The 12,643-nt window shown below is 42.0% G+C and overlaps 1 protein-coding gene across 2 annotated transcripts in view; it reads right to left on the minus strand.

The window, feature by feature from the left end:
- Positions 1-11,192, minus strand: part of LOC115175045 (AF4/FMR2 family member 2) — a 170,658-nt gene extending 159,466 nt beyond the window's left edge. For both annotated transcript variants that reach the window (XM_029734199.1, XM_029734189.1), the window contains exon 1: positions 10,971-11,192. In XM_029734199.1, coding sequence (XP_029590059.1) covers positions 10,971-11,023 — 53 coding nt within the window. In that variant the 5' untranslated portion in view covers positions 11,024-11,192. The remainder of the gene's footprint in view (positions 1-10,970) is intronic.
- Positions 11,193-12,643: the final 1,451 nt, after the last annotated feature.

Genomic DNA, 12,643 nt, shown 5'->3' on the forward strand with positions numbered 1-12,643 from the left:
GTAAAAATCGTCTGTCCTCAGTTGCAACACTCACTATCAAGTTCCAAACTGCCTCTGGAAGCAACGTCAGCACAAGAACTGTTAGTTGGGAGCTTTATGTAATGTTTTTCCATGGCCGAGCAGTCGCACACAAGCCTAAGATCACCATGCGCAATGCCAAGCGTCGGCTGGAGTGGTATAAATTGGACTCTGGAGCAGTGGAAATGCATTCTCTGGAGTGATGAATCACACTTCACCATCTGGCGGTCCGACGGACAAATCTGGGTTTGGCGGATGCCAGGAGAACGGTGTGGAAAAACCTGACTGGCCTGCACAGAGCCCTGACCTTAACCCCATCAAACACCTTTGGGATTAATTGGAACACCGAATGCGAGACAGGCCTAATTGCCCAACATCAATGCCCGACCTCACTAATGCTGTTGTGGCTGAATAGTAGCAAGTCCCTGCAGCAATGTTACAATGGAAAGTGGAAAGTCTTCCCAGAAGAGTGGAGGCTGTTATAGTAGCAAAGGGGGGACCAACTCCATATTAATGCCCATGATTTTGGAATGAGATGTTCGACGACCAGGTGTCCACATACTTTTGGTAATGTAATGTATGTGGTCATATGGCGTTTGTCCCGCTTCCGTCGGGACTTCCTAGCGTTATGTGGGGCCACCATTGTCTCCTAGCGGCATTTTGATAGTGAGCATCCAAACAGCTGTGGGAAGCAGCAGCAGACATAAGACATCACAACTGCTTCACCCACAAAGCCTCCCAGAAACCATTCCCCTGTCAACTCCCCAGACGTCCACTGGAGAGAAGCTTTTCCTCTTTAATTAAAATCGTTTGTAATTAGTCACAGTCCGTCAGCAAACAAGAGCGACAGAGAGCTGCAGGCATTCCAGGGTGTGTATAATCTGGGAGCCAAAGCCTACACAATACCAGGAACAGCCAGAAGAACACATCCCACTCTCCATCCCCAGCAAGAAAAAAAGAGAGTTTAGAAAACTTCAAATCAATTCAAGGTTAGCAGTGGGCTCTTCTTGCTTTTGTGTCAGGAAAACAGACTTCTGTCTCTTTAGGCACATGACAAACGAGATTTGGAGGTAATAAGATTCATGAATTGTATAGGCCATTTGCTTTTTTTGAATGTCTCTCTCAGAGAGAAAGAGAAAGAGAGACAGAGTGCATTCTGGAGCCAGTGTGTGAGGATTGTAATTCTAAGATACAATATTATGAACACCGCCAGTCTTTTTTGTACCTAACTGCTTTTGATAGCAAATGAATTAATGAAGCTTTAAATGACAGCAGGAGTGGATCAGTGTGACAGTGACAGAGAGACAGCGTAAGAAAAAGAGAGAGGGAGGTATGAGGAGAAGAGAGGGAAGAAAAGGGAGGGAGAGAAAGAGAGACAAAATAAAGGTAAAAAGAGAAAGAGAAGGAGAGGGGGGGAGAGTTGAGTATGGAGAGACGGTGGCATATTATGGCTTAATGGCTGCAGAATAATGGTAATTTCACTATTCTCTCCAGTGGCTCGGACTGTGCTAATGGCTTCATTAACACTCACACACTCTGGCAGGCAATAGAGGACAATGTCACATCCATCTTTGTCACATCACAATAAAGCTGGTTAAATACAACTCTGCTGTATGTCCGGCTCGGGAGGAAGACAGAAATTAGAGCAGAGATGAATAGCAAAATATCAATGAAGGTGTGGCCACAAACACGCACTACACACTTCCTCTGGTCTTGTCGACTAGCAGGCCACTCATCAAAAATGTGTCAAATTGATTTCTAACAGGTATGTTGTTCACACTTAGAGTAATACATCAATGCCATGAGATCTGTGAAAAGGCATGCTGGGAAAACAGAAACATGCCATAAATCACCAACGCCAGGCCCCCGTGAAGTGGCCATCACTCCTCAATTGATGACGTTTTCCTCCCAGCATTTGCTTGTTGACTTCCCTCCCAGCCCAGCTACTGCTTCCTGGGTCTCTCTCAGTCTTCACAGCCACACAGGCCTTTTAGCTAGAAATCCCTGCGGCACTTTTTCACTAAAAGGTTTGATTTTTCACACAGGGAGAAGGCGGCGAGGAATCCCACTAGGTTCAGATAATGCGAAGAGCTTCAGGGAATTCTACAAGAGCTTCAAGTAAAAGACAAATAATAAAGAAGTACTAATGTGATGCTAATGTCTGCCTCTTTACTGTGAAAACATTGCTGTGAGCCAGAGGAACAGAATTACAGCGGCGGGGCTGAAATAAAAAAGCAAATATATTTATGCTAAGGTGTTAAGTTGTCAACCTTGACACCACCCTTACGTTCAGACATATTGCACAGAGAAAGACACAGCTGGCTTACTGTTACTAACAGTTAGACAGCAGCATAAATTAGACCAGCCACTGCTATAGGCCCCCACAGTATCAAAAGTTAATCTGTCTCCTTCACTAAGGCATGGCTGAAACATTAGCCTTGATGATAACGTTAGTGGTCTGGGAGGTCCACACACACTTCACGCACACTTCACATGCTAGCCCGTCATCCTGTGTCAACTTGGATGCATCTGTAACGCTTGAGGGAACAAAAGAGAAGAAGAAAATGCAATCGGAAGCTCAGAAGATTAGGCTATGTGTCGTAAAAGACCAACATCACCTGCCTAGAGCGTTGCATGTCAATGAAGGCTTTGGCTTATATTCTCCCGTGTTTATTTCGTATTTCGGTTCATGACAACAATGGATGTGTCACAAACACTTCCATTATAAAGAGGCTAGGCTGTGATTCATTGCTGTTTATTTATGCATGAATATGTATTACAAAACCATGGCAGCCTGTGACATTTCTCTACCTTGGAGTGAATGTGTGGCAGCGACGGCTGCTAACTATGCCGACACAAAGGAACACAGCGTTTGAAGTTTGAGAGAAATAACAGACGATTCTATGAATATCTCACGTATTGCACACGCTATTCCAGGTCTGACAGCTCTGAAGCACACGGATCTATAATGGCAAAAGCAATAGCTCTATTTTGCTGAATTTATCACAGTGATTCAATTTAAGGGCAATTGGAAATACTTTATCAAAGGGGAGCTATGTGAAAACTCCACAGTATAGTGTTATTCTCCTCCAGCAACTAACCTTGTAGAATCACCTAAGTCTTCCCAGCATGAGATGTGTTTTCTTTGGGGTTTTTAGTGTGGCGAGGGGTGTTACTAAACTAAACAAACTGCCTGACTGAATTTGGGTTTTACCCAGATCCCCATTCTCTCCACTGTGATATTAGGAAAATAACTCCCAAAAGAGCATAAAAGCTGCAATGACATTATCCAGAGAAAAGTGTTTCATCTGGCAATGAGCTAATAACAGAGGACTAATATGAATGACAAAAGTATTAGAAGTCTACTTTGATAGCTTATGTTTAACGGCATAGTAATATCCATAAAATCTATTGTCCCAAATTGTGTGGAAAAAACATTATATTTAATTCCCAAGATAATCCATTGAGTAGACATTTCAAATGTTTTGAAGCAGAATAGATTGTGTTAATCTCGTAACAGGCAAATTACTTATTATTACAATTTCAAATACCAATTGAGTGCAATACGTTATTTCATATTTTACATAATGACAAAAGTAGAAATGCATTGTGTTATGTATTAGGCCCCATGGTTTGTATACTCTACCATTGCATTTGTTTTAAGTGAGTCTCAGTCTCAAACCTCAACCTACTCAGAGTGGCTCCCATCAAAATGTCCCAATCACCAGGTTACTGTATATCTCCTCTACAGATAACAGCAGCCTGTTCCTCCCCGTGCTATTCCTTTTGTTGCTCACTACACTTAACAACACAGGGACTTTAAAAGAGCAGATAGCTCTCTATTCAAGTCATTTTGGATGTTATTCTTCCCTTATCTATTTTTTTGTGGTAAGGCAGATGTGCATTGTGGAGTGATCTTTATCAGACAGTAAAAGCCACTGGGACTGTCATTTCCCTGGTCTGCACTGCACTGGGTTGCTCTGAAGATGACAGTAATGTCACACAGCAGCCTCTTCTGTCACACACACTAGCCTAGTGACAGCAAATAGGTACATCTGCTTTTCTTCTCACTGCTTTTATGTGTGTGCTGAGTGCAATGTACTCTGGCATAATACAACAACAATGCATAGGGGCAGAGGCGTCATAAGAACACGTGCCCCCTAAGATTTGTCCTGTAAAAAATAGAAATAATGTTTAGCTAGCCCAGATAGGTTCCCAAACTCCCATCCTAATAACTAGCTGCCAAGAAGCCATTTCAGGCTAACAATCAAGTTAGAGTAGCTAGCTGTTCTAACTATCTTACCTGGCATACCTGCTGGCAAGGTTGGTAGAGTTTAGAAAAGCAAGCAATAACTAAATGTACTGAATAAGACTCACATTCCTTTCAATCTTTTACCCAGATTTTAGCAGAGATGCAAAAAGCATATTCAGTCAGGGGGATACAGACAGCTCAAGAGGCACAGTATGCTTCGATATGCATAAAAATACGTAGAATTAAGCATAATAATTTTGGCTCTAGATTGCAGGAAAAAAAGCTGTTTCCGGTGTTTGAAAAATTCAAAATTCTCCGCCTCCGGACCACACCCCAGTCATCCTCACATACTTTTTGCCCCATCAGATTTTTGGGGTGCATGGGGAATATTGAAAATACTGTGTAACACACAATTACATTACAACACTGAATAAACCGTACCTGAACAGAGAATGAATAGCATTGGTACTGAATAGTAGCACTGACAAAAGGGAACACAAATTATACACCTTGGTAAAATGGTACACATAATTATAATTAAGACAGTCTGAGCACTAGGTAAATAAATGATGATTTGAGGGGCCTGGGTAAAAGTGGAAAGCCTGGTGATGTGTCTCCTGCTGCCAAGGTGTTCGGTGTGCAGAGCTTTAGCAGTTCTCACTGCTCCTCTGTCTGTCTCCCCAAACAAACAAGGTGTGATTCATTCACAGGCAGCCAGACACCAGGCTTCCTTTGTGCTCTCTGCCGGAGTGGAGAGGAGGGCCTGTAAATATATTCCACTAGCTACCTCTCCCTTTTTCTACAGTGATGAGGAGGATGGGGGGAGGAAGTTACTTGCATTCAGTATGTGTGAATACTCTACGATCATAAACTGTACTAGCTCATTCATGATTAAATGTAGATTAATAATATTATATTGTACTGTATTGTGTTGCACCCTATAAAAGCAAAGCAGCTGTGTGATGATAAAGCCTAGAGGGAGTTGACATACAGTATTAGTAAACCTGTGTTCTATACAGCTCATTACATTGTACAATGTTGGTCGGTCACTTATCCCGCATGTCAATTGCGAGCCTATTCAGAACGGCTTCACAAAGCAAACAGTGAAATAATGTCACAACAAGCTCAGTTCTCTGGCAGAAGAGACAAATACCTTTGCTTATTCCAAATGTCCATGTTCTCTTAAAAGAATTTGCAATTTCCTTTGGCTTACACTGGACCAATCATGAAAGGTCATCCTAAAACAAACTGATTTACCATGAGAGAAAAAAAGATCTCGACCGTTCCTCGCCTGGCTCCACTGAATCATCTTATTTGTCATACACTGCTTTCAATGGAGGCACTGACCTTTGAAGTTGGAAAGTAAATTGCTCAGTGGCAGTAAGGCATGCTATTAACTCGGAGGTACTCAAGCTATAGCCCGACCAATCAGGTGACGATACAACGCGGCAGCCTTGACGAGGACCCGTGCTCAAATTTATTTGCTTGTAGATTTCAATTATTTTCACCAGGCAAATATTTTTAGCTTGTTTAATTCAATTATCGTTTGAATGGTTATCTCAGAAGTGGGTTTATTCCACCAAGTTAATACAACCTTGGCGGCTGATGAGAGAAAATGTCAGAGCTGTTAGTTTCATTACTGCTTTGCTCTAATGAACCTGTTTAACTTCTCTAACACTTACTGTTCTGAGAACTGTTCAAATGTTCTCTGTTTTGGTGGTAGAGGCTTAATAACAACAGAAGGGTAAACTAAATATGTGAAAGTCCACGGGGACATCAAAAGCCGATGCAAACAGAGAGAATACATGACATAATATAGCAGCATTTCTCCCCAAAGAACAGCTAGTGCATAGAAGGCACTCAAATTTTCACTCAAGTCCTATCAGCTGGAATTCAATAAAACTCAATTCCCAGAGTTGGTAGAGCTTCCCCTAAGCAGGGCTTGATGTAATAAGCTACATAGTCCTTATCCAAGAAGAACACAGTTAATAGAAAGTAACATGATGATGAACTAAGTATTACAACATTGTAACAGATTAGAAGGAGGGTAGATTCTCCACAAGTGTCCCGAATATTTAAAAACCAGTCTGTCCATTCAAGCGTGTATAAAGCCTTGACTCTTCTTCCCCCTTCACATGGTCTCCTCCACATCCACATTCACACCAGTCTTTCCTCTCTGCTCACATGGTGGTGTGAGAACAGTGTCAAGCCTGCTTGGCCAAGCCTGTTTAATTCCCATTTACCTCAATTTTGTCATCACTACAGTCCTTATTAATTAGTGCACTAATTAGTGCAGAGTTATGAACTGTAGCGGGTGCTAGGAGGAGTGCCTGCCAGGAATCCAGGATCTTAGATGGATCGGGATAGCTGGTAGTGAAGGACTGGAAGTCGGGGTCTTATTTGCCTGAGCCTAGTCTTAGGGAATGCCCTCTCCTCCCCTCCAACAATGTACTGAGGAACTAGTGGAGGACAGAGTAAGGCCTGATAGACTGTGACAGACAGCTGTGATGACAAAGGTAGGCACATGCTTTCTGATTGTACGTACAGGGGTGCACGTAGTAGGGAGGAAGTGTGTGTGTGGGGGGGGGGTTCTGATCCTATAGTTCTGTAGTAGGTGCCATAAGGGTACTCTCATCCACTACATCACAATAGACAGGCTACTAGACAGTCAAGGATAATTATTTGTATACAATTCCTCCTCTACTGTTTTGTACTTACAGTATCTTCAATAATTTTCTCTCTCCATCACAGAAATATACACTTTCCAACACCACCACAGGCTATTTACACCCAGCCAAGGACAAAAGAGAAATCCTTTGATTGAGACACATATCAAATACTGCCCCCCTCCCCGGCCTCTCCCCTCTGCCAGCTTCAGTCCAGCTCTTGGCCGAGGCCAGGTGGATATTAGTGAGGTGAGGTCTCCCAGGTCTGACAGGAAGAGCTGCTCCAGATGAACTTGTTAATTGCACACTGGACCGGAGGGCAGAAGGGCCATGATACCCTCACCTTTAGTCTCCACAGCGCATGATCACTGAGAGGCTCTGCTTTATCATTCCACAGCACTCGCTGCTCATTGGCAGATGGCAGAGTGAGTCCTCGAGGCAGCGGACTTGTCAGGCAGAGCCAGGATGCCAACCACTGCGAGCCTGCACCCGTGTCGCGGTGATGGAGCGTAAAGGAGGTGGACGGGCAGAGAGATGCCACCAGGCCGCCTGGCATGGCCGTCTCTTCACGCCGGGCACAAATGAGATTGGCATTGAGAGAGGCTTCTCGGGTGCACTTTATAATATGTGGCCCCCCAGCTGTGGTCTGCGCACCAGGGCGGAATGTGGTGGGTCTGCTGCAGACCTTGAGAAAACAAAATCCCTGTGACTAAACTGCAGAAAAGGGACTGCAAGGCACAGCTTACAAAAATGTGGAGAAATTCTGAAAACAGATTTTGACCAAACTGAAAAAATATGTAGAACAAAAAATATGTAGAACTGAGACCGGGTTATATACATCCACAGAAAGCCCAGTGTTTCATACAACAACCACTGCACTATGGGCACTATCTTATATTACAGCAATAAGACACCCATTATGTCCACACATAATAGTCATCATACTGTACACCTCACATCCACTTCTAATGTATGTATTTGCTCAAAGGTCTGAATTACACTACAGTGAGCTGTATTTTTATCGAATAATTATGATGGCCCGTTGAACCATCTTAATAAGTCTTTATACTATTTAATTCAGAAGCGTTTTCTTTATCCATTGATATTGCCGCCATAGCAGCATAGCTTAATCCCCCAGACACGTTGGTTCAGAATTACAGAGCTCTTGGGCCCCTTTGGTGAGAATATCAGTAGAAGTAGATTTAAGATTTTATTTTTCCTTCCATCCTGGTTCACCAGGCAGGGACCTTGCCAGTATCACTTTACATATCCAATACCCACATAGCCTCAAAGAAACTCTCTTTTTCTATTTTCACCGTCCGGCAACGCTGCGAGGCTTTACACATTTCCAGCCAAATAAAAATGAATTATTTGGACAGCAATCCCTGCTGAGAAGTACAAGTAAAAGGGAAAATGACTATTTCACGAGAAACACTGGAGTCATAGGGTAATCCCTGGGGATCAGTCAAGTCATAATGTAGCTAGAAAATTAAAAGAGAGAGTGACATATTTAAAGGGCTGAGTTAAACCCATTCCAAGGTGTGGATGTCCATAAAACAGGCTTTAGCACACATTATTTGTAGGTGTTACTTTAATGACTTCTAATTTTTACTCACAATCCCAACAGAGTGAAGCATCACCGTGTACAGTACAGTAGTCCAGGAATATATACCCACACACAGGCGTCAATTCCCCGTCTATCTGCTAATTTCCCCTTGAGTGACGAGAAACCATTATGGAAAGAAGGGGAGAACCATGACCTTCATCAAATGAGGTTTAACTGCTATTACTGGTGCTGAGGCCATAATATATGACTGGCTGATTGGAGCGAAGCACAACTACACCACCGGCCCTAGCCCTCCACATATCCCCAGCACCCAGCCTCATCTTTTCTCACTGCTGCTGGTGTGGTGTAGTGTTGTGTGGTGGCACTCTCAGTCCGTCACTCCCTCTGTACACCCTGCTCTCTCTCTCGCCCGCTCTCTCTCTCTGGAGCTCATTTCCCACCTCACTGACTCCTTCTCACCGTGGAACTGACTGAATTTGACTTGATTATACCCAACACTTGCTCTACCTAAACCAGCATGAGAGTAATCAAATTAAAATCAATATCCATGTTGGGATATTGCCCTTGGCTTAAGAGGTGGACATAATTTCACATCACTATCACATGTTCTAGTTGTGAAGCGAAAAGAAAAACCTATTTAAGAAGCCAAAGCAGTATAGTAATGGCAGGCATCAATCAATGGAATTCATGTACACTATGTGAGAGATTATACTTGATGATATGTGCAAAGAAGACATGTACAGCCCTTTTCTATTTCTTATTTGCTGTAATAAAAATATATGTAAACAAACATATCTCATTCATGCCTGTCCTTCAAGCTGAATTATGTAATGCCAAGGTAGCCTCCATCAAATTATTTAACTCTTGCAGGTAGGCCTAAGGTGTGATCTGGTTATTTAACAGATCATGTTACTGTGGTCACATTGAACACACCCAACATTTACCTCCAGATCCCACCAACCATTATAAACCAACTACAGCAGCATGAAAGATTCTCAATCACTCATCATTTTGTGAAACAGCCTAGGGGATATGACATTGCAAGAAAGGGTATTTTGATGGAAAGCTGTAATTAGCTATTTGTGTATAGCTAGACATTCCATTCCAGTCTATCACTCTCAGAGATAGAGGGGAAAGGAAGAGACATGATCTGAATTGAATGAATCTAAATGGAAACAACTAAACCAAAGAGGTGTCTCAAAAATCAAGTAATGTAAGTATTGCAGCATCCAATGAACAAAGCAGCAATGGAAACAAACGTGATTAGCAAGCCCTGATGGTGTGGGAATTCAACAGTCTAAATGCACAGTAGCACTTTATCAGCTATAGTAGGCCAAGTATATTAATCTAAGATGAGAAAATAAAACAATTGATGCTGAATGTATGAATTATTCTGTGGTTTTTAACTATTGTGTGAGGGAGTGGAGAGAGGAAAACTAAGAGGGATGAATGAATGAATGAATGAATGAATGGAGCAGGAAAACAACAAAAATGTGTGTGTGTGTGTGGGGGGGTGTAAGAATAAAATCCTGTAGGCTGTTCCCTGCTCTCATGGGTTGAGTTATCATGCTCACTGTTATTTACCTCCTACTGTCTCACCATGTGATGGTGCTACTTCTGACAATGAATAGAACACCCCAATCTTTAGGGAATCAATGGCATCCAAATGAAAGTATACAAACATTAGTTGCACACAAATTTGAAATTAAAACATATGGTTTGACATAATATTATTGCAATAGGTCAAAAAAATATAATAATGTACATACTAGACAATGTACATACTAGCAGAGGAAACTGAAGTGTAAGAATATGTTCAGGTAATTACTTAATTGATTAATCCTAAACCATCCTAAACCACAATCTATTTGATCCATAAAATATATTACAAACTTTACAATAGGCCTACACAAATGCCTAAAATGTGTTTTAGAGTAAAGCATCTGACAAAGAATAGCAGGGATATTTACAAACAATAATAAGACAGACAAGGGCATTTGATTCAGTTGTCATGCAATTTATCCACAGCAGCTACATTGGCGACCTCAATAAAACCCTATGAAACCCATGTTCAGGGTGAAAACTATGCAATTACGAATCAAATGATCCCGATATATTTGAAGCTAACATACAGACATACAGTAGTATATGGAGCGCAAAACCAGCAAAGGGCGAACTTCCCCCATTCATGAGGTGGCATTAGGTGCATAGATGTGAGTGCGCACCGAACACTTTCTACCACTACTTGTCCTACAACGCACAATATGACAATAGAGGTACTGCGCAGACACGAAGAGGGCTGTAAAAATAATTAATAACATTCATCTCTCACTTTAATGCGTTCCCGAGAAGGAATGCGAGCATTCCAGGAGCCCAACGCCAAAAGCCGGGCGCGTCGATGTTCAGTTCCCAGCATCAAACAAAGACGTTAAACATAACGGAAATAAAAATATACACTTGTACGTACCACTGTTGCTCCAGTTCCCAGTCCCTAAAGAAGTCAAACTCGAATAGGTCCATGGTTGGTCCCAGTTGTCTGATTCAGGAAGGAACCGGTGCCTGCTCAACGTATGCGTCAGTCTACATACAAAAATTCTATGTGGATCTGCTAACTGTAACTAGATGTACTGTACTGTACCGTGGTCTCGCTGGCGAACTGGCATACAGTACACACAGCCAGGAAAACGCGACTGCCTCTCCTGCCTGCCTCGCGTCTCCACAGTGAACAGAAGGCGGAGCTTGACAGGCAGAAGCGGCGACACGGAGCCCGGGTACACCAAATTGAGGTATTCATTTTATCATTTCCAATTAGATGAAATTATATTTGCCACACCCATTTTAGTTGTCAAAGTCAGCTGGCAAAAATAACTTCAGATGTAAAAAAATGTATTAAAAAAAGCCAATAGTAAATAGCCCAATGAGGAAAACAAACACTATTTTATACGGGTTATAATAAAGTTATAACCCCTTTAGAAATGATGATCACATTATGCATCTTCAAGCAGTGGGTGTGATAATTGTGCATTACCATGCATTAGCATTATTCACAATAGTTGTTGACTGAAGATCATTTTACTACTGACTGATCATAGACTAGGGCAAATTCAGGAGTTGTGTTTAGTGTCTATGACCCATATTGACTTTGTAAATGGGTGTTGTTGACAACACTGTGACCCAAAGGGCCCTACAGCCTCACACAGAGGTGCTATAAATCATGGAGTTTCCCAGTAAATGGTGATATGTTCGAGACATATGATAGCATTTCATATTGCTATTGAGCCAATTGCTTTCATCAATCTCAGGTGTAATCATAACAATGAAAGAGGTATGATATAAGTTATTTGGCAGTGCAAGCTGCATAGGCCATGTGGGGAACAGACAGGGGGCATGGTAGTAAGGCAGTGGAGGAAACAGTTCTGTAAATTGATGTATACTGTAGTGAGGAAGCCATGATGGAAACATTAGAAACATCAGCACTATGTGTGTCTAGAAAGACAGTGTCCTTCCATTAACAGCATATAGAACTGGGCGACTGGGTCCTGTAATATGGAGCAGGCGTGTATGCAACATCAAAACAGACACGTCTAGCCTACATCTAGCCTACCTCTAGCCTACGTCTAGCCTACTGTATCGTAATTTGCCTAGCTACCATGCCATGGCAAAGGTTGGTAATGCAATGCATTATTACAATACATCTCTCCTCCTCACATATAAAGCCTGGGAGTCTGTTCTGATTTATGGCATATAACTCCAAGTTGATATTAATCTCACTGCCAGAATAGTCAGCAGCCTGGTCTCATTGACTAGATGTAACATAGTAAAAGTAAATCCTGGACACTCAAATTAGTATGATATGTTACATTTGGTATGGTTACATAAGACTTGGGGTGGATGGGTGTATAATGCAAATGTCTAGGAACACAAAGGCTGTGAGTTCAAATCTCATCATGGACAATTTTAGCATTTTATCTTATCAATTACTTACTACTTTTAAACTACTTTGCAACTACTTAGCATGTTAATAACTAACCCTAACCATAACCCTTTTAGCTAACCCTTCCCCTAACCTTAACCCTTCCCCTAACCCAAACCTTAAACCTTTAACCTAACTCCTAAACTTAACCCTAAACTAACCCCTAA

The sequence above is a fragment of the Salmo trutta genome, chromosome 3 (assembly GCF_901001165.1).
Source record: "Salmo trutta chromosome 3, fSalTru1.1, whole genome shotgun sequence".
NCBI lineage: Eukaryota > Metazoa > Chordata > Actinopteri > Salmoniformes > Salmonidae > Salmo > Salmo trutta.